The 22,242-nt window shown below is 58.3% G+C and overlaps 1 protein-coding gene across 1 annotated transcript in view; it reads right to left on the bottom strand.

The window, feature by feature from the left end:
• The window catches only part of TECPR2 (tectonin beta-propeller repeat containing 2), a 71,763-nt gene that overhangs the window by 3,079 nt on the left and 46,442 nt on the right, over positions 1-22,242 (bottom strand). The window contains exons 15-19 of the mRNA XM_054715725.1: positions 21,766-21,855; positions 19,882-20,115; positions 13,656-13,804; positions 612-753; positions 6-155 (exon numbers count right to left, since the gene is read on the bottom strand). Coding sequence (XP_054571700.1) covers positions 6-155; positions 612-753; positions 13,656-13,804; positions 19,882-20,115; positions 21,766-21,855 — 765 coding nt within the window. The remainder of the gene's footprint in view (positions 1-5; positions 156-611; positions 754-13,655; positions 13,805-19,881; positions 20,116-21,765; positions 21,856-22,242) is intronic.

A 22,242-nucleotide genomic window follows, 5' to 3' on the forward strand; every position in this document is an offset into this window, starting at 1 on the left:
CCTGCCTGTGAGGCACGTGGCGTGCCCGGGGACTTTCTTCCAGTAGTCCCCCGCAGGGTGTTTGTCGGTGACGCCGTAGCGCCGGGCGAGGTCCCCGTTGGGGCAGCGGGCCCACACGGTCCTGGTGCTGAGTGCCAGCTGGCAGGCCTGCAGCCCTGCGGGCAAAAAGGGCGTCCGTCTGTCCTCAGACCCCGGCTGCGGGCGGATGCACCCCCCTCCCAAGAGCCTGCTCTCCCCCGACACCGCCTGTCCCATGGTGACAGCGCCCTGGGCGGCGCTGGGCGGGGAGCTGAGGGAGAGGGTGCCCATCGGCAGAGCCAGCAAAGCCGCCGAGGGCCGAGACGGAAGGACAGAGGGTCGGGCAGTGCAGAGCGGCACCAGGCACTGCCGCTGAGGCCCCGCTGGCCCGGTGCACGTGCTGGGGGTCAGGCGGCAGTGGCCTCGGGGGTGGTGAGGGGGGAGAAGGAACCACGCCACCGAGAGGCAGGGTGCGGGACTCGGGCAGTAGAGCAGCAGGAACGAGACAGCCTGGGCGTGAAGCTTTGGGCGCCTGGCTAGGCGGACGGCCCGGGGCCTGCCTGGTGGGACAGCGCCACGCCGCCCACGCCCACCTGGCACGTGATCCCAGTCGGTCCCCACGGGCATCTCCTCGGTGATCCCGACGCGGACGTGCACGTTGCACCGGCTGTCGAGCGCCCACAGCATCTGGTCGTTGGGGCTGCAGTGGACGCTGACCAAGGTGACCCCGGCAGGCTGCGTGCGGGAGGGAAGGGGTGGTGGGTCGTTACTTTTGGACAGAGCAAGCCCGAGGTGTGAACTGAGGCCTGTGACGCGGCAACAGGAGGGTCCAGAAACTTTTGCTGGTTCCTGCTTGCTAGGCTGCCAGCCACTCAGCCACACGTCACCACCCACACATCCACTCAGGCCTCCACCACCCACCCAACAGGTGACTACTCGAGCATCTACCACATGCCAGGCCCTGTGCCAGCAGCTGGCAACCAATTTTCTTGGCTCCTGGATTTTGTGAACATTTTTTATAGATTTCAGAGAGGGAGGGAGAGGGAGAGAGTGATAGGGACATCAATGATGAGAGACAATCACTGATCGGCTGCCTCCTGCACACCGCTACCGGGGATCGACCCCGCAACCCGGGCATGTGCCACCGAGCCACCGCGGCTGGTGTCTCCTGATGGGAAGTCCTGGGAGAGACAGCATTCCCCAATGGTCACACGGAGAAGCAGGAGGCCGCCCCAGGCCAAAGCTGCCCAGGTGAACGAGGCGCCCAGACCACATACTGGTCCGACCCGGACGTCAGGGAAGCCGCCCTGGTCCGACTGCTGTACCGAGACGGCAGGAGGAACAGCAATGACCCAGAAAGGAGGGCAGGGAGAGTGTGCCAGGCGGGGAAGTGCCTGCAAAGCAGGGAGCATGGTGGCACAGGGGCTGAGTCCTGTGGGCCACTGGAGGAGGGACCCGGGGCCACGGCCCACAGCTCGGGTGGCTGGAGGGCGGGGCCGGGCAGCACTGTGCGAAGGGCCTCTCCTCCCTAAGCAGCAGAGGCCTGCTGGGTACCGGGGTCCAGGGCGCTGGGGCTGATGGGTGGTTCAGAGAGAGCTCTGGAGACATGAGGGCAGATGCAGGAAACAAGACGTAACGTGCAAAACTGAGGACGCGGGGAGGTCAGAGGGCGCACCACCTGGCTTCGGGGGGGTCAGAGGGCGCACCACCTGGCTTTGGGGAGGTCAGAGGGCGCATCACCTGGGGGGAGGTCAGAGGGCGCACCACCTGGCTTCGGGGGGGTCAGAGGGCGCACCACCTGGCTTTGGGGAGGTCAGAGGGCGCATCACCTGGCACTTGGGAGAATGGGGTTAAGTGGAGGCAACAGGGAAAGACCGCGGGTGATACGGCAGCAAAGGATTCACAGATGTCACCCCTCTGCCACCCACCTGTGCGCTCCTGACGCGGCCCAGACACGCTGCTTCACAAGGTCACCTGGGAAAGGCCCAGGGACCTCACTCCAGGGGCCAAGCAGGGCCACACGGGTGAACAGCTCGCAGTCTGTGCAGGCTGCTCTGTACACACTCCGGCCATGTTCAAACCAGGAAACAGCTCTTGTTGAAGGGGGCTTTTAAACGGCACATTCAGGCCCTTGCCGGCCTGGCTCAGTGGTTAGTGTCAGCCTGCAGTCTGAAGGGTCCCGGGTTTGATTCTGGTTAAAGGCACATATCTTGGTTGCAGGCTCGATCCCCAGCCCCAGGTCGGAGCATGCAGGAGGCAACCAATCAATGTCTCTCTCTCACGTCGATGTTCCTCTCTCTCTCTCTCCCCCCCTCCCTTCCACTCTCTCTAAAAATCAATGAAAAAACACCCTCTGGTGAAGATAACAAACAAGAGGCACACTGGGGGCTGGGCCAACCCTGAGCATCAGACCCGGTGCTTCCGGTTCAGGGGGTCACTAGGCTCTACACTGTCAAGTGCAGGCAGGCGAGACCACGTGCGCGCACACACACACGTGCACACACACACGTGCACACACACGTGCACACACACACCACAGCCCAGCTGGTATTGAGGCAGAAATGGAAAAGCTCATCCTAGAATTCCTGTGGGGCTGCAAGGGGTCCCGGATGCCAGAACAATCTTGAACAAGAACAAATTCGGAAGACTCGCACTTCCTGCTTTCAAGACTACCCTGAAGCGACGGTGGTCACGCAGCGAGGCCTGGACTCTGGTTAGACAGCCAGTCAACGAAGCGGAACTGAGAGCCGAAGTCACCACGCAGTCGAGTGGTTCTGCCACGGGCACCAAGACTGCTCAGTGAGAAAACCGCTCCATTCCCAACAAATGGAGCCGGGACCGCCCTTGCCTCCCGGCCTCTACAGAGGAACGCAAAACGGGTCCAAAGTGAAGGTGGGAGCTAACCCCGACAATGGTTCTTACATATGACACCAAAGGCAGAAACAGCAAAAAGGTAAATTGGGCCCTAGCCGGTGTGGCTCAGTGAATAGAGCGTCGGCCTGTGAACTGAAAGGTCTCAGGTTCGATTCCGGTCAAGGGCACATGCCTGGGTTGTGAGCTCGATTCCCAGTCGGGACTTGCAGGAGGCAGCTGATCCATGATTCTCTCTCATCATGGATGTTTCTCTCTCTCTCCCCCTCTTCCTTCCTCTAAAATTTCAATAAAAATATATTTAAAAAAAGGTAAATTGGACGTCATCAAAATTAGTAACTTTCGTACCTCAAAGGACACCATAAAGAAAGTGGGGACAGCCTGCACAATGGAGAACAGGGCCTAGTCCCCGAATAGAGGACTCCTAAAACCCAGCATCAACAAGAAGCAGCCACATCTGTTAAGGACCGAGGACTTGAACCCCTTCTCCAGCCCTGGCCGGTGTGGCTCGGTGGCTGAGCATCATCCCAGGCACCAGGCGAGGCTCGATCCCCGGTAGGGGGAGTGCAGGAGGCAGCCGATCCATGTTTCTCTATCCGCGCCCCCCCCCCCCCCCGTTCATCTCTCTCTAAAAACCAACTGAAAATAAAAGTATCTTAAAAAGACATCTCTGCGAAGATCTGCAGAGCCCGACAAGCACACGCCGAGGTGCGGACATCACCACGAGCCCCAGGGAACGCAGTCAGAGCGCCAGGCAGCACCTCCTGGCCCACAGGACAGGGACCCTCCATCTCCCACGGGGTGTGAAGTGGGGGTGTGGAATGGAGAGCAGTCTGCCGGCCCCAGGGGGTCGAACAGGCCCCGATCCAGCAATCCCACTCCGGGACATTGACCCAGAGAACTGGCGCGGACCTTAGACTGAAGGCAGGAACGGTCACAGCAGCGATTCCTCACAACAGCCCGCTCCGGAGGCAGGAGGAGGCGCCTCAGCGCGCGGCACACCTCAGAGGCCGCCGCCCAGGCCCTGCCCCGAGCGACATGGCAACCAAGGGAGTCCCATGGATCCTTCGGTCCCCAGGGGATACAAGAGTGACGTCTATATTCACTGCGGTCTGCTAAGTGTGCAATAGCATTACTTAAAAAGTAAACGAACAACCGTTTTCACTATAGGTTACCATTACACGTTTAGCCAAAAACACGCTATTGCTGACGATGCTAAGCATCGCCTGAGCCTTCGGGAGCGGAGCGTGACTTGTGCCGGGGGAGGTCTCGCCTCGCTGGACGACACGCAGCACCTGCGAAGCGCAGTAGGCCGAGCTCTGCCCGCCGTGGGTCTCGCTCCGGACTGACCCTGGCACATGAGCCTCACAAACCGGACAGTGCGTGAGCAAAGCCCACCTCGAAGGCCGCGTCTGAGGCGTTTCCAGGAGGAAAACCCAGAGGAAGCAGGTCGGTGGTTGCCAGGGGCAGAGGGCGGTGGAGACTGACCGCTGGGCACACGGCTTCCTTCTGGGGTGATGAGAATGTTCCGGAGCCCTGGCCAGTGTGCCAAGTGGTTAGTGTCAGCCTGTGCACCAGAGGGTCGCAGGTTCGATTCCCCGCCGAGGGCATGTACCAGGGTTGCAGGTTTGATGATCTCCGCCCCTGCTCAGGGTACATGTGGACAGCAACCAATCGATGTGTCTCTCTCACCTGGATGTTTCTCTCTCCCTCTCTCCCTGTCCACTCTCTCTAAAAACCAAAGGGAAAATGATTCTCACGCCTTGGGTGAGGATCACAAAAAAAAAAAAAAAGAGAATACGGGACAGAAAAACATCCCTGCAGATGGCCAGAGAGACATGCTTACAAAACAGACAGAAATGATCACATTAAAAAAAACAAAGAATGTTCTGGAACTAGGTGGTGATAAAGGCTGAACAGCGCTGTGAACAGACGAAACGCCATTCCTGGTCACCGATGTGTGCCTGACCAGTTTTCTAACAGACAACGCTGGCAGCCGTGCTCGGGACAGCAGCCTGCTCCTCGGGAGATGTCATGGGGGGGGGGGGGGGGGGGGGACGCGGGGGCGGGGAGAGGGGGTGGGACTGGGGACGGGCGTGCGGGCTATTCTTTCTTACAATGAACCAGCAATGATCTCAATAGAAATTTCAAGTAAAAAAGTCGGCAGCCTAAAATTTTGGCTGATTCACACTCAAAACTTCATAAAAAGAAAAAACAAAGGGTACAACTCACGAAGTAAACAAGGACTTTAAGCTTTAAAGACCATTGGGAACGGTTCACGTGAACTTGGACGACTCTCGGCGGACGTTTCCGGGACACGCGGTGGCAGCGAGGCCTGTGAGCAGCGGCAGGTCCCCGGGGAGACCCCTGGGAACAAGGTGACCGGATGCAGCGCACGGCGTCCAAGGCCGCCCACCTCCAGAGGCCACCCCCCCCCCCGTGTCATTAACCTGGAATCCACCTCGCGCACGTGCAGGTGGACTTCACCTTTCCTGGCGGGTTCGGGCCTGCGCCGCGCCCCGAGGCTGGGTGGCCCTGTGGTGGCTGTACTTCTGACTGGTCGGTCTTCCTGCCGCTGTGCCTTCTGCTGCTCAGGTCCGCTCCCTTTCAGGGACGCTGGGAGCTAGGTTCCCACGGCACAGGCCTGTATTAGTGCCAGGAGACCCTCAGGGCGAGGGGGCCGAGGGTAGGGAGCTGGGACACTTCTCTGGTCAGCCTGTGACCTGGGCTGACCCCGCCCCCGGCCGTGTCCCCTTCCAGGCTGGGGCGCGGGTCCTGGCTGCCTGGCCTGCTGGGCCGAGCCTCATGGCGTGTGGACCACCGGGGTGAGCCCGCCCTGCGTGCGCTGGGTCCCTGCGGAAGCCCCGTTCCCGGAGCCGTTCCGCGGTCACGGGGGCACCCGCCTGGCTCAGTGCACACTTTCCTGGGAGAAGGACCCAGCCGCGAGCCCTGCGGTGGGCTCTGCCAGGGACAAGCTCTCGGCTTCTTTCCTCTCCTGGTCGGCGGCTGCAGAGCCACGGTCCCCTCCGCCAGCAACTCCCCCTGCGCCTGGCCTGAGGGGTGACTTCAGAGACTCCGCATCCGCCAGTCTTTCCAGGGTGGCCACCACGTTCTGCTCCTCCCGAGTGGAGGCCGTGACGAGGCCCGTGACCCTGCGCACTGGCCCGCTGCTCCGATGGCTGGGCACGCGGAGCTGCTCAGATGGCCCCGGCGCCCAGGCCCTGCGGGCCGCTGCTGCACACGCAGGCCCGGGGCAGCCCCCGTGCGGGGAGGGCCCAGCCCTGCTCCTCCAGGACTGATGCAGACCCTTCCTGGTGCCGGCAGTTGTGGGGAGCACTGGGTCACCCGACGGCAGCCCATCTGCGCCCTGGTGGTCTTTGCTGGGAAACAGGATCACACCGGCCCTTTCCTCCCTCCGGAAACACGCTACATCGCGAGGGAGAGAGTTAAAAAAAAAGGATGAGCCCAACCAGCATGGCTCAGCCGTTGAGCGCTGACCTCTGAGCCAGGAGATCAGGGCACATGCCTGGGGTGCGGGCTCGATCACCAGTAGGGGGCGCATAGGAGGCAGCCAACTGATGATTCTCCCTCATCCTTGACGTTTCTCTCTCTCCCCCTCTCCCTTCCTGTCTCTGAAATCAATAAAAATACACATTTTAAAAAAAGGCTCAAATCTCACAAAGGCAGAATCCGAGGAGAAAATAGCCAAACTGTGGGAGCTGGGGGCCGCGGGGAGGCCAGGCCGAGCACGGTCAGGGGACAGTGGCACTGACCACGGCTCTCACCCCCCAGCAGCCGCTGCAGCAAGAGGGGCGCCAGGGGGCCGCGAGCTCCCTGGGCTCCGGATTCCAGGCTACTGTGCCGACACCACAGACACCCATGGCCGCCAGCAGCTCAGGAAGCCTCCGCCAGGGAGAGCACAAAGGCGAGAGCGCAGCAGCTCGGACCGGAGACACACGCAGAGGTGCGCTGAGCCGGGGCACGCTGAGCCACGTGCTAGGGACAGAGGTCTGATGACTAGGAGCAGTAACGGGAGCTCCGGAAATTAAACGAGCTCATGAGACAACCCCAAAAGTGGGGAACACCTAGAAAGTAGGGTAAGAGCAGAGAGAGAAAAGCGGAGAGAAGAGACAAGCAGAGGCCAGGTCAGGAAGCCATGGGACGGAAGCCCGACCCCAGGAAGAGCCAGCAGAGAAGCAGGGGCAGAGGCGGAAGGCGGCCGTGACCAGCACCAGGACGTGGCCGTGGCCCAGAACGAAGGCGTGGTCCCTGGCACAAAGGCTGGCCTCCGGGCACAGCGCCCTTTGTCCTCAGAGCACGGGAACAAAGAGCTTACAAACGTCCAGAGGAGAAGCAGGCCGATCTCAGGGGTCAGCTACCCGAGTGGCTCAGACGCTCAACGGCCGTGCTGGGCGCAGGAGGAGGGCCCGCTTCTCAGGAAACGACCCCCCGCCGGATGGCGAGTCCAGCATGGTCAGGGTGAGGTGGGTGAGAGACTTCAGACACGCAACGTCTCCAAGAGGTACCGACCACGCACCTCCTCAGGAACGACGGGAGGATCAACTCCACCAAAACAAAGGAAGAGGAAGACGCGGGATCTAGGAGCGAGGGAGGCGAGGGTGACCCCAGGTGGACAGGGTGACCAGGCCGGACCCGAGTGGCGAAAGCGTCCCAGAGGGATCCCTCCAAGAAGATGACCTGAAGTGTCCGAGGGACGAGGGACAGAGAGGAAACGGAGCCAGCCGCCCGCCCCGGGAGCCGGACCGGAGCCTTGCTTCTGCAGCTGCACTCTCCTCGCCCACGGAGGAGCGCTGGCTCCCGTGTCCCCCAAGTCTGAACCCTTGTGTGTGGTGGGCAGGGAGGGAAGAGGGGCCTGGAGCAGGGCTGCTGACCCACAAAGTTTGGGTCCTTTGTCAAATATGTTTTTCTCTCTGATTATAAAAAAATGTCCCGCCCTTCTAGGTAAATATAGAAAACAGAAATGAAAGTTCATAATCCCTTAACCAAAAATAGTGACTCTGCTACGGATTCTTCTAGGAACTTTCTCGTTTTGGTTTCTGTTTTTCGCAACACTGGAGCCACACCCCACTCCTGAGCGCGCTGTGGGCACGGTGAGAACAGACGCCACTACCGCGGCGCGCACGGCCCGCACCCCGGCGGCAGCGCCGGCACAGGAAGTGGGCCCGTTTCTGGTAAGTGGCAAAGGCCAGCTCCAAACCACGGAAGCCCTCCTCCACTCGGAACAGTCCTCCGATCCATCCTCGCCAGCACACGATTTTAAAGTGCATCCTCCGTTATTTACAACAACTGGTGTCATGACCGGCTAAGTGGGCTCCTCACACCAGGGCGGGCCAGCGGGCTCACCAGGCACCATCTCTCTGGGCCAAGGGTCGTGTTCACAGTGACCACCAACAGCTTTGGGGACGTTTCTGACCGTTTGCTAGGAGGGCGCGTGTTAGCAGGTTACTCAGAGCTATGGACTGTTGTTCCATAACGGACATGTGAACCGCAAGATACCCAGGAAAGAGAGGACACCGAAGGAAGGAACAGGTGGCCACAACAGCACCCTCAGACCGAGCCCCTTTAGTATTCCCGGCGCCTTTACACACGGTTCCCATGTATGTATGCTTCCTTACATACAAAGGCAGGCTCATCAAACAGGTTTTGTCACTGATGTTTTTACTCGGCTGCTTCGGAACACTGCTCCCGGGACACAAGCTGTCCGTGAGGCCCCGCCACAGCGGAGCGGTTTCACTGTGCGGGCGTCGTCCCTCAGCCAGGCCTCGGTACATCCCCTAAGGAGAGGGGCCTCCCAGGCCTGCCCGTGCAGCCAGCAGCATTTCTTCTCTCTTACTAAAAGCCAGGGCGTCTTGCCCGGCTGGTGGGGCTCTGTGGTTGGGCGTCGACCTACTAGTATGAAACTGGAGGTCACAGTTCGATTCCCGGTCACAGCACATGCCTGGGTTAAGGGTTCGATCCCCAGTGTGGGGTGTGCAGGAGACAGCCAATCAATGATTCTCTCTCACCACTGATGTTTCTATCTCTCACTCCCTCTCCCCTCCTCTCTGAAATCAATAAAAACATAAAAAAAGGAATACATATTTCAAAAAAACCCACAAAACCAGGGCCTCTTGGTGCCCTGGGGTGAGTGACCTCTGCCAGCGCAGAGGGTGGAGAAGTGAGAGTGACATCGAGGGCTGGGTGGCACTGCCTCAGATCGGGAGCAAAGAGCAGAATTCCCTTCACCCTGTTCTGCTCTGATGCCCGAAATGACGGTTCACTCCAATGGAAGGCCCAGCGGGGGGATGGGAAGCGGGGGCGGGAGGGAGGGCACACTCTCTGACACCAACGCTTCCCCAGCACGTCCTCCTGAGGTCAGGCCTGAGCTTTTCTAAAGACCTGGATGTTGAAGTGACAGCAAGTTCCCTCCCGTCCCCACCAGCAGCACGTGGGCGTGGCCTTCTCAGGTACCAGCTGTATCCAGTTTGCAGTCATGTTCGTCTTGGTTTTCCAGGTTTCTGTCTTTCCGGGAAAGCTGCAATCCAGGCAGAACAAAGGGCCCAGAGAAACTGACAAGAGGAAGCCTCTCACTGCACGCCCAGGGGGCAGCGGGGACGGGGCAGAGGTGAGCATAAGGGGCTAAGCAGATCCCGGTGAAAGAAGAGGGGGGCCCACGGGGGTGCGAGAGCTGGACCAGCTTCCTTTACCCCCACCCAGCGCCAGCAGCACGGGAAATCCCATCAGCTGTGCTCTCGGCTTCAGAGCTCATTTTCAGGTGGACAGAAAATTCTCCAACTGACGCAGCAAACTCCAAAGAGATGCTAAACACAATATAAATATTTCCTCCCAATCTTTCTACACGTTAGCAAGTCTGAAAACTGAGTCATGTCTGAGTGCTTTGTAAAACTTCACCCCCAACTGCTACAGGAGGGAGGTGGTGGGGAGACGAGAACAGGAAAGAGAAATGGAGAGACTGCGGTAATCTGATCTCTGTGGCTCACACGTCGTGCCCTTCAGCATCCATCACCTCTTCCATCTGCCCCAAAAGCAAACGTCCTTCATGCAGACCAGGAGGCGCAGGCAGAGAGTAAGTAAGATGCAGTGGAAAGAGGTGGGCCACGGCTGGACATGAAACCTATCTGCATTCGAACACCTGGATTCAACCAAGCCCTGCTATTCTAAGTCCTCTCCACGGAGCCCCTTCGGCCGGACTCATCTTCCCAGGACTAACCCCGCGTGAGGCCCAGCCCGGTGCACTCCGAGGGCACAGTCGTGCTATGGCCCAGGCTTGTTCTCAGCACCTGCTGGGGCGACACACCCGTGGGGTCCGCCCTCCACCTACTAGCCACGAGGCCTCGGCAACGTCTCGTCCTCTCCGCGCGGGATTTCCCGGGCAGGGGCAGGGCTAGCCACGCACTGGCATGAGGTGAGCCCTGGAGGGGAAGATGTGCTTCAAGCGCTGGCCTGGCACATGGGAGTGCCCAGCAACGGTGCCCGCGGCCACTTCAGATCTCAGCAACAAAGCGGTCAGCCCCGCTGCCCAGGAGCAGCGGCCCCGCAGCCTGTGCTAGGAGGGCGGCCGGGGTCCGTCTCGGCTCAGCTACTCACTAGGGTTGTGGTGCCGCACGGAGCTGTCCTCTGCCAGGTGGGGAGCCACTCGGGCCCTCCGCCCGGGGGGAAGAGGGAGGGACAGAGAGCTGGGGCGGCGCGTGGAAAGGCGGGCACAAGGGCAAAGCCTGATTCCCCACAGGAACCCATTTCCAAGCATCCTGCACGAACCCATCCCACGGCAAAGGGCATTCTCCCGCGGCGCTAAGTAGGAGGGAGACGGGGCTCGCTCCGCAGGCCCTGGCACGGCCACTGCTTCTCACGCAGTCGCGCTGGCTCAGAGCACCGCCTGCAGGCCTCCAGGGAGCCTGTGCCACTGTGGCCCCTTCACTGGGCAAGGCTGCTGATCACTGCAGGCAGCAGCACACTCCAAGGTCAGCCTTCTCCCCCCCGTTTCAGCTCTGCTTCCGAGAGGTTATTCTAGAATCTAAGAGGAGGAAGGAAGAGGAGTTGTGGTTTCACCGTCTCCCACAGCCATGGGTGAGCTGCGGCCGGCGAGGAGCAGCAGAGGCAGGCTGGGCCCCGCGGCCTCGGCTCACCGCCCGGTACTCCCACCCCACTCCGGCAGCATCCTCACCGCCCCTGCGCTCATCCACCCAGCAGCCCTTCCTGCCGCTGGCAGGACTCCGTGCGGGACCCACACGCTTCCCAGTCCAAGGTTACTCTAGGTCGTCGCCGGGGCCTGGTAACGGCGGCAAGTGCTGCTGGGAGTGTCTGAGGGTCACGAGCAAGCACAGCGCTGCGCACAGGCACGTGCGGGAGGAAAAGGTGGAGACGGACGCAGATGAACGAGAAAATAGAAAAAAGAGAGAAAAGTCAACAAAACCAAAGGAGGGTTTTTGAAAAGATCAACAAAATTATCGAAACTTTAGCTGGATTAAGTAAGAAAAAAAGGAGAAACAAGTTACTAAAATCAGAAAGGACAGAAGGGACATAACCACCAGCCTTACAGAAATGAAAAGGGTAATAAGGAAAAATAGGAGCAAGTGGATGCCAATAAATTAGACAGCACAGGTGAAAGGAACACATTCCTGGAAAGACATTAACTGTTCACATTGAACGAAGAAAAAACGGAAAGTTGTGAACAGACCTATAACAAGTAAAGAGACTGAATCAGTAATTTAAAACGTCCCACTAAGAAAGGCCCGGCCCACACTGATAAATCCTAGCAAATGCTTAAAGAATGATTAATACCCACCCTTCAGAAACTCCTCCAAAAAATGTAAGAGAAAAAACACTTCTCGTTTCATCTAAAAGGCCAGCAGTGCCCGATCCCCAAACAGACGCATGACGGGAAAAGAAAGCCAGAGACCAATGGCCCGTAGGAATACGGACACAAAACGGTCACAAAACACAGCCCAGCAAATCCAGCCAGGGCCACGGCCACGGCCACGGCCAGGGGGTTATCCCGGAAGGAAAGGAGGGCCAACACACACAGTCAGTGGAATCCGTGCATCACATTAATAAAGGGAAACCCACAGTTATCTCAGTAGATGCGGAAAAAGTACCTGACAAAATCCAACTTTCTCTCGTGAAAAAACGTTCAACAAAACCAGGAACAGAGGGGTCTGCCTCAGGTTGCCAAACGGCCTCCAGAAGAGCTCCCAGCGGCAGCGCGCTGAACGCGAAGGCAGGAGGCCTTCCCCCGAGGCAGCCACAGACGGGGTCCACTCTCGCCAGAGCCGTCCAGCACTGCACAGGAGGCTCCAGCCAGGACAACCAGGCGAGACAACAGCATAAAGGACACCCGGATGGGAAAGACAAAAGTAAAATTACCTCTATTTGTAGACAACACGATCTTATATACAGGAAACCTTAAAGAACCTACAAATAAGTTATTAGAACTAATAAACAAGTTTACCAAGATTTCCAGATACAAGACCAATATACAAAAACTTATACTAGCATGCATATAAGCCTAACCAATGAACACAGACAACAGGGGGGAGAGGGCATGAATGGGGGTGGGGGGTAATAGGGGAATAAGGACACATATGTAATACCTTAATCAATAAAGAAATTAAAAAAAAACTTACACTAGCAATGAACGATCTGAAAATGGAATTAAATTCCATGTACAATAGCATCCAAAAGAATTAAAAACGTAATTAGAACAATGTGGTACTGGCATAATGACAGACATATCTACCAATCACTGGAATAGAGCTGAGTCCAGTAATGAATCCTTACATTTATGATCAACTGATTTTGACAAGGCTGTCAAGACAACTTAATGGGGAAGGAACAGTCTCCGTAAACGGTGCTGGTATAATTGGACATCCACATGCAAAATAATGAATTTTAGCCCCTTCCGCACACCATGTATCAAAATGAATCAAATTTCTAAATATAAGAGTTAAAACCACCCAATTTCTAGAAGAAAATGTAAGTATATTTTGTGGAAGAGCCATACTCAAGGGGCCAAAGAGCCACATGTGGCTCGCGAGCCACAGTTTGCCGACCACTGCCCTAGCCAGTTTTGCTAGCGGTTAGAGCATCTGCCCATGGACTGAAGAGTCCTGGGTTCAATTCCCATCAGGGGCACATACCTCACTCAGTTGCAGGCTCGATCCCTGGTCCTGGTCGGGGTGCGTGCAGGAGGCAACCGATTGATGTGTCTCTCTCACATCAATGTTTCTCTCTCTCTCTCTCTCTCTCCCCCGGCCCCCACCCCGCACTCTCTCGAAATATCAATGGAAAAAATATCCACAGGTGAGGATTAACAAAAAACAAAACAGAAAACCCCACAATAACAACAAAGACTCATACATGAATGTTCACAGCAGTATTATTCATTGCAGCCAAAAAGTAGGAACATCCATAATGTCCACCAGCTGATGATGGATAAACAAAATGTGATGTATGCATACAATGAGATATTATCCTATCCTATATAATAAAAGCCTAGATGGCGTCATGCCCTCACATGATGTCACAAGATGGCTGCACACACAGGCACGTCTGGACACGGGCTTTAAAACATGCTCATTCTGTAAAAGCCCGAGTTTGGGAGGCCAAGGGATGGGGCCACCTTGTTCCCCACACGCCCCTGTCCCGTTGCAGGAGGTCCACCTGTGCAGCGAGGCGCCTTTCCAACAGCCGCCCCGGCAACGCCTGTCTCACGGGGGGCACGCTGGCGGCAGTTGCCTCGAGCTTACCTGGACGGGCGGCTCAATCGTTATCCAGGCCGGAAGCATGAGACTGGGGTTCAGAGGCTGGGTGCCCACGCGGAAGTACACACCGCCCCTGGAATCACAGGCCCACACGTGCTGGTTCCCGCACGCCAAGCTCGTCAGTTTTACAGCTCCTGGGGACAAGGCAACACACAAACACGGTTACTTCTGTACAATGACTCCTCTTTCACCGACTCTATCAACTTCAACTTTATTTTGCAAAGGAAGAGATGAGGAGCGTGACCAAGACCACCCGCCAGGCGCCACCCAGCAGCCTTCTGTACCAGGGCGAGGCCGTCCGGATGCCGTCAGCCGGAGCCCCGAGCCACCGAGCGCGGGGACTAGTAACTCCACGCGGGCCTATCGTTAGCGCCTTCAGATTGGCTGTTACGAGCAACAGCGAGAAGGACGAGCGGAGAGGATGCTCGTCTTCACTGCTAACCCCGCTGGCGAAGGGGAGCTCACACAGCCTCCGAACCTTCACTTTCTGCTCCTATTTCTCCTTGTTGGTTAAGCTGATGCGAAGAGGTAGGGATGTAGGAGGAGCCTCTAAAGAGAAACCACATTTGATTGACAGTCTATCTGGCAATCACCAACAGCTGCTGGGGGCGGGCTTGCAGCCAGGCCTTCACGTCGAACCTCGCCACAGCACCCAGTATCCCCGTCCACGGGAGGCCATCGGGACCAGACATGGAGACATGTGCCCAGGTCCCACGGCGGGGACGTGGCTGAGCCAGGGGGCTGAGGTGAACTGAGGGTGAAGCCAGGCTGGCCTGACCCCACTCCAGCTACCTTGGCCCCTGGGAAACCACATCCAGAGAGTGCAGACCTCACGTTCAGTTCAATCAGCTTTGACAAATGGACCGACCTGGAACCCACGTCCTGTCACGTTAGGGACCATTTATCACCCCAGAAGGTTCCCTCAGGCCCCTTCCCGTCACTGCCAGCAACGACTCTGTGGATTTCTACCACAGCGAGCCCGGCCTCGTCTAGGCCTCCACGGGAACAGTCCCCGGGGGCACGCTGGTGTGGCTTCTCCCACTCGGGGCCCCTCCTTTCATGGCCGAGGACGGTTCCCCTGCACCAAACACCACCCGTCACCTGCCATGCACACTGGGCCACCTCTGCGCCTGCTGCGGGGAGGAAGCTGCTCCCCTCGCTCTTGCCGAAGCCCCGGGAAGAGGCTGTTTCTCCCGAGTGATGCCCGGGGGGAGCGGCTGGCCCAGGGCAGACGGCACGGGCCAGCGTCCCAGGCGACGTGACACGCCCACCAGCATCGCGGTGGCACTCTCGTCGCCCCTCTGGTAGGTGTGAGGGGGGTCTTGCCGCATTTCACGTGCAGGGGCCGGAGAGCCCCGGTGTGAGACGGGGCGTGCTCCCGGGCACCGAGCACCTTCTCTGGGGAAGGGCCCAGTCAGGTCTTTTGCCCATTTTCAAGCCGGGTGGTTTGTCTTCGATGACGAGGCCAGAGGGCGGGTCACCTGGACTTCAAAACTGGGAGGAGGTGGTGCCGCTGCCCTTGCTGGCGGCGCTGCTCTTGGCACCCCACACGGTCGTCCCGGCATCGGATGGCTGCCCATGTGTCTGCACCAGTGGGCACGGCTCTTGCTGTGGCAATCCCGTCACGTGCCTTTAGTACGAGACAAACTTCAAAGTGTAACTCGCACAACACCAAGTTCTCAGCACCCTTTGTGCATTTCCTAAAGACGATGACTTCTCTTCTGCTGAAATTAACTGCACTTTCCTCTCTGAATCTTTTATGGAATGGCCTGCCAGGGAGTTCAAGAGACTCCCTAGGGCTCTAAAGTACATATTAAAACATCTGTACCAATCAAAGTAGAGTAGCTTCAGCAGTAAGTTCCAGAAATAGCTGAGAAACAAATGCTGATCGGAAGGCAAGGCTATGCTGGGGTCTGCAGCCGCCCTGGGAGGCACTGCAGGCAGCAGCTGCCTGGGCGTCACCTGGGGAGGAGTCACCTGGGGAGGAGTCACCTGGGGAGGAGTCACCTGGGGAGGAGTCACCGGGGAGGAGTCACCGGGGAGGAGTCACCCGGGGAGGAGTCACCGGGGAGGAGTCACCGGGGAGGAGTCACCGGGGAGGAGTCACCGGGGAGGAGTCACCTGGGGAGGAGTCACCGGGGAGGAGTCACCGGGGAGGAGTCACCGGGGAGAGAGGCACATTGGCGGCCCTTCACTGCGTGGGGACAGCACCACGCAGAACACGCAGTCCCATTACCAGGGGCACGTTCTTTTAGAACAAATACAGAAGCTGCTGGAACCTAAACGGCATAAACCAGCGGATTCTGGACTGAAGAGCAGGGCAAAGCAGAGAACGGCCCACGGGGCTCCTGCCGTCCTGCCTCACTCCGCTCTCCCGCTCCTGTCGTGTCCGTCCACAGAGGGGGAGGGGCCGGTGCAGACACCCTGCCCTCCCGCACACTCCATGCTCCCAGTCCCAAGAGTTAAGCGGGCCCATCTGGCCAGCGGGCTGTGAGCACATGTGATTGTTCCTCCTGGACCGAACCCAGGGCCCTCCAGCTGCAGTGCCCGAGGGGCCGGGCCGCAGAGCACCAGGGGACCAGTGCTCCCCCCGGGGCACAACGGCCCTGACAGAGCGAGGCTGACAGCCACGCGGGCGGGAGAGCAGCGGGCTCACTGTGAAGCCGCTGACACTGGGCTTGTCACTCCACAGCCCAACCGACACACGCACTTTTCCTGCCACGTTCGGGTCTTCCTCTCCCATTAACCAAGTTTTAATCACGTCATTCAACAGGTCAGACTTCTTCCCGGAACATAACGTGGCACCTGCTTGGCGTTCTACTGCATCGGGCGGCACGCTTTTCTGCACACATTTCCGAAGGCATGACTGACACCGGGCCCTGCCCCAACCCACGCCGAGACCCATGAGCTGTCATCGCAAACCGCATCACTGCTGACCCCATGCCTGACTGTGCACATCTTAAACGTCCTGACCGTGCACACATCTTAAACGTCCTGGCCGCGCGCACATCTTAAACGTCCTGGCCGCGCGCACATCTTAAACGTCCTGGCCGCGCGCACATCTTAAACGTCCTGACTGTGCACACATCTTAAACGTCCTGACTGTGCGCACATCTTAAACGTCCTGACTGTGCGCACATCTTAAACGTCCTGACTGTGCACACATCTTAAACGTCCTGACTGTGCACATCTTAAACGTCCTGACCGTGCGCACATCTTAAACGTCCTGACTGTGCACATCTTAAACGTCCTGACTGTGCACATCTTAAACGTCCTGACTGTGCACATCTTAAACGTCCTGACTGTGCACATCTTAAACGTCCTGACTGTGCACACATCTTAAACGTCCTGACTGTGCACACATCTTAAACGTCCTGACTGTGCACACATCTTAAACGTCCTGACCGTGCACACATCTTAAACATCCTGACTGTGCACACATCTTAAACATCCTGACTGTGCACATCTTAAACGTCCTGACTGTGCACACATCTTAAACGTCCTGACCGTGCACACATCTTAAACGTCCTGACTGTGCACACATCTTAAACGTCCTGACCGTGCACACATCTTAAACGTCCTGACTGTGCACACATCTTAAACGTCCTGACTGTGCACATCTTAAACATCCTGACTGTGCACACATCTTAAACATCCTGACTGTGCACACATCTTAAACGTTCTGACCGTGCACACATCTTAAACGTCCTGACCGTGCACACATCTTAAACATCCTGACTGTGCACACATCTTAAACGTCCTGACTGTGCACACATCTTAAACATCCTGACTGTGCACATCTTAAACGTCCTGACTGTGCACACATCTTAAACGTCCTGACTGTGCACACATCTTAAACGTCCTGACTGTGCACACATCTTAAACGTCCTGACTGTGCACACATCTTAAACTGTGCCAGGGCATCTTAAACATCCACCAAAGGATGCCAATTTGCTTCCAAAAACTAAGGTGGTAATAAACTGCCAAGTCCATGCTGTTGTTACAACTGGGCTCAATAGCTAAACATTTAACTTAAGAATTCCCTTCATGGCAGCAATTGACTTGGTAGTTAGCACAGGGGCAAAGGAGGGATGCTACGTCTTCAAGAAGAAATTAAAGGCAGGAACCGTGTTCCTTAAAACTGCAGCTTCTGTGTGCACGCGGGGAAGACCAGTGGCATTCCAGACTGCAATGACCTGCACAGCCCAAGGTCAACACCGGCATGCGGTAGCCCAGCTCATGTGGTCAGCACCGGGAAGACAGGCTTCCATTTTAATGTTCTCAAGGTCGGGACACTAGGACAGAGAGGCCAGGACTGAGAGCAGGGGCCAACCCATCTCTGAGGCCGCTCCCATGTCCACGGGATGCTCCATCTCTCCGCGGTGGGCGCTGCTGTTCCCCTTAGGAAGGTGAGGAGCTGGGTTTAAAGGGAAGCCAGCAGCTTGCCAGGCCCAGCTCTGGGCGCGGCCAGCACTGCCTCTGCTGTGAGTCCCGCTCCTCAGCCTGGCCTCCTGCCACCTGCTGTGTGACTGACGCCAGGCTCGGCTGCATCCTGGCACGGGTTTGTCAACGATGAGTTTGCAGGCAGGAGGTCGGCGGCTCCGTCCTCTGCGCCTGCACCGTACCGGCAGCAAGTGCCCACTGCCTGCACGTCCAGACGGCCAAGCACATCCCGACTCGGATGCAGCTCCCCCCTCAAATGGAGACTCCATCCCCGAAGCTCTTTCTCCCCAGAAAGAATGGCCACCACCCCAGTGAAGCCCAAAGGCACCTCCAAGACCTGCCCTGCTCCAGCCCGCCAGCTGCGCCGGGAGGACCGGCTGACGTGAAGGGAGGCAGGGCTGTGGGCTGGAGCCGAGAGCCTGGAGGCCCCGGCAGAGCCGGTGCGGTGGGTGGAGCAGGCACAGTGCCCACTCCCTCTGCACCAAGCTCTCAGGGTGGCAGGACACAAACCGCGCCTGGCCTTAGCGCCTCCACGAGGAACCTCGGCATCTCCCACAGTCTGGCTGGGCTGTGGAGACGGCTGGGGCAGGCAGGCGGGCCACGGCCATCAGGAACAGCGGCTGGCAAATGCTCTCAAAAGCGGAACGGTGGCCCTGTGCTGGGATTAGGTTCAAAAGACAGCGTGAGGACACGCACCTGGGTTGCAGGTTCAATCCTGGCCCTGGTCAGGCTCCTACGGGAGGCAACCAATCGATGTGTCTCTCACATCTGTGTCTCTCTCTCTAAACGTCAAGGAAAAAAATATCCCTCGGGTGAGGATTAACAAACACACACACAAAAATGACCCTGGGCAATGGTAGCTCTGGACAGAGCGGGCTGGTCGGGGGAGGCCCGCCTGCTGCCGCAGCTGAGCTGGACGTGGGGCCTTGCTGGACACCAGATGAGGATCTCCGCACGGCACCGTGGAGCCACCTGGGCCGAGCCCTGCCTGAGGGGTGGTGAGCGGCCCGTCACCAGGAGATGCGGCCCTGCCTGCTCTCCCTCCTTTGTGTGGGGGACGTGTGGCCGAACCCGCCAACGTCAATGCTGCACACACAACGCTGGCTGCCAGCTGACCAGGAAACCGCACGGCAGAGCATTTCCAGGCCCATCTGGACCCTCTGGAGCCCCTGGCACACCCTCCGCCTCAGAGCAGCCACACCTAAGCTGCCGTTCAATCAAGAATTTGCCCGAATAACCTAATGTTTGGGCTCATCCTATCACCTTGTTTCTTAGAACAGAATGAATGATTTATCAACGGCACCTGCCGTGTGGCCCGCCCTGCACCCCGAGGAGCCTGGGAGAGCAGCGGGAGCAGCAGAGTCTCCGTCTGCCTGAGCACCGAGCCTCGCTGGCTGAGCAGCTAGTCTCTGCTGGGAGGAGACAGTCAGCGGGTCGCTGATCCTGGCGGAGGACACGCCATTTTCCAGACTGTAAAGCACGAAGCAGCGTGCCATATGCAGACAGACTGGCAGAGGCAATGGCGCCAACGGGATTACTTGAAGCAGCTCTTTGTGGGCAACTTCCTCTGAGCCCGCTCCTCCCAAGTTCTGAGAACCCCCAAACCCAGGTGGGAAGTGACGCTCCTACAAAACCAAGAAGCCCATTAATCTGCAGGAGTAGCTCATCAGCCTCCTGAAACCCAGCAACTTACAAAGTGTCACAAGAATTCCCACAAGTGGAAGCCAGAGGCCCTCACAGCGCAGGCACAGCGCACGAGACGGCATACCTAGCTGGGCGAGGTCCAGCCGGGTCCAGTGCAGGCCGGTGGGGCAGCTGGCGGACAGCGTCCTGATGAACACCTGGCCCAGGCTGTCCAGTGCCCACAGAGCGTCCTGGCAGGCGGCGTAGGCCCTCATCTCGGTGTCGGGAGGCAGCTGCACGGTGGACGGGCGGGACTGCGCGTGCTGGGCGCCCACGCTGCACAGGTCCTTGCTGCCCTGGCACAGCCACAAGGCGCTGCCTGCGGAGAGTTCAGGGGGAGTCACTGACGAAAGGGCCGCTCCCTCGCTCCCTTGCCACCGTGTGACAGAAGCTCCATGCGCTTTAAGGCAGCGTCGGAGGGCACACCATGACTGAGCAAGAGACACGCCCGAGATACTTTGAAGAAGTGGAAGAAAGCAGGGCTTAGGGATGGTAGGAAGGCTACGGAGTTGGCCTAGTGGCTCTGACCCGGGACATGCTATGATGAACCCTTGGTGTGTTCCCTCCGCGCTCTGGAGGCCGTGGGGTCAGAGGGCCTCAGAAGCACAGAACCCAGGGGCTGGCCTGCTCTGCAGGGGGCCGGGGCTGGGCCTGTGCGGAAGCTGGAAAGCCTTCCCTTCCCGTCCCTCCACCGTGTTCAGATCCTTAGGTGCAGAAGATTCAGCTTAAAAGGCACAGAACCCTCAGGGGAGTTAAAACCTTGGGCACAATGTGTTATGTAAAATGCCATCTAAAAGCTGTGGCCAGTATGTTTTGGAATTCAAGATTTCTTTGGTTTTGAAGACCTCCTAGGGCCGTGGTCGGCAAACTGCGGCTCGCGAGCCACATGGGGCTCTTTGGCCCCTTGAGTGTGGCTCTTCCACAAAATACCACGGCCTGGGCGAGTCTGTTTTGAAGAAGTGGCGTTAGGAGAAGTTTAAGTTTAAAAAATTTGGCTCTCAAAAGAAATTTCAATCGTTGTCCTGTTGGTATTTGGCTCTGTGGACTAATGAGTTTGCCGACCACTATCCTAGGGCAATACCTTGGCCTATGTTAGGTCCCAGCCCAGCAGCACCCCCGGTGAGCAGTAACACGGCTGCAGCGCATATGTCAGTAGCGTGCACAGCCATGGCCAGCGTGACGGAGCCATGGCCAGTGTGACGGAGCCATGGCCAGCGTGACGGGGCCTGGCCGCAGGTCTCGGCGGACCAGGGCAGGTTTTGCTGCCAACTCGGAGCTAGCCGAGGTCTCAGAGCTTACCGCTTTCAGCACTGTGGTCAGAGCGACTGGGGAGAAGGCATGTTACTGCTCTGACCACGTTACCCACTTCCTAGTGGTGCTGAAGCTTCAATGAACCGACTGCTTCCCCTGAACCACAGACTGCACGACCCCCGTGCCGTCCTGGGAGGCGGCTTCCCAGAGGGGTCACCGGAGTGCCCAGGCCCCTACGCTGCCGCTCCTGGCTGCCAGCCCGATGCCGGAAGGGGCTGACTTGTGACCAGAGAGCAGGCCTGCCCTGCAGGGTCCCGACTGTAAACCAGGCAGGAAGTGGCTGCTGGGGGTTTCGGAATTCACAAGAGGAAACGGGAAGGTGCCCAAGAAGCCGGGTGCCCCCTGGCTCCTGCCATGGCCCGGGGAGATGGCTGGAAGTCACCGCTGCCAGCCCCGGCGGCTACACTGTATGTTCCCCTCCGGACGTGCTGTCATCAGACTCACTCAGCTTCACTGCTCTGGATCCCTCTCCCCTGGTCAGGTGGGCCCAGCCCCAGGGGCCCTCGGCTCAGCCCTCAAGGACCACTGGCCTGTGACATGACCCCACCTTGTCTCTGAGGTCCACTCAGCCACGCCCCCACCCCAACAAAGCCACATGCAGACGATGGCTTTAACTGTGCCACGGCCACGCCTGCCCTGTGCTCTCCTCTCCACCAACCTTCCTTTGTGGGCGCAGGGGAGGCCAGCACGAAGGCCCATTTGGTTGCAGACGCTGTCCCGCGGGGAACAACGTTGTTCCAGTAAGTGCCTAGGAAGAAGGAACAGGAGCAGGTGTTAAAGAACGAAGAAATGCACACACCCCAGAACGTGGTTCTAGACCACAGCAGGCCCTGGCCGCTCACGGCTGGTTCCAGCCTGTCCTTACTCGGAGGGCTGAGCAGCACTCGAGAGCCGGCCCCTGTCCCTCTGTGGACACCGGCAAGCCGAGCCACCGTCTTGCCCGCAAAGCAGGGGTGCATTTACAGAAAGGATGGGTGCGTGTGGGCTGACACCGCATTACAGTCTGGCTAGAGCCCGGCGTTTTCAACAGCGTGATAGTCTTCCTCCAGGAAACGGACTATTCTCTCTTCCTAGGCTCTGCAGGTCTGGGTGAGCTTTTTCATTTAAATGTGAAATTATTAACGTAAAACGGAGC

The sequence above is a fragment of the Eptesicus fuscus genome, chromosome 5 (genome assembly GCF_027574615.1).
Source record: "Eptesicus fuscus isolate TK198812 chromosome 5, DD_ASM_mEF_20220401, whole genome shotgun sequence".
In the NCBI taxonomy this organism is placed as follows: Eukaryota; Metazoa; Chordata; class Mammalia; order Chiroptera; family Vespertilionidae; genus Eptesicus; species Eptesicus fuscus.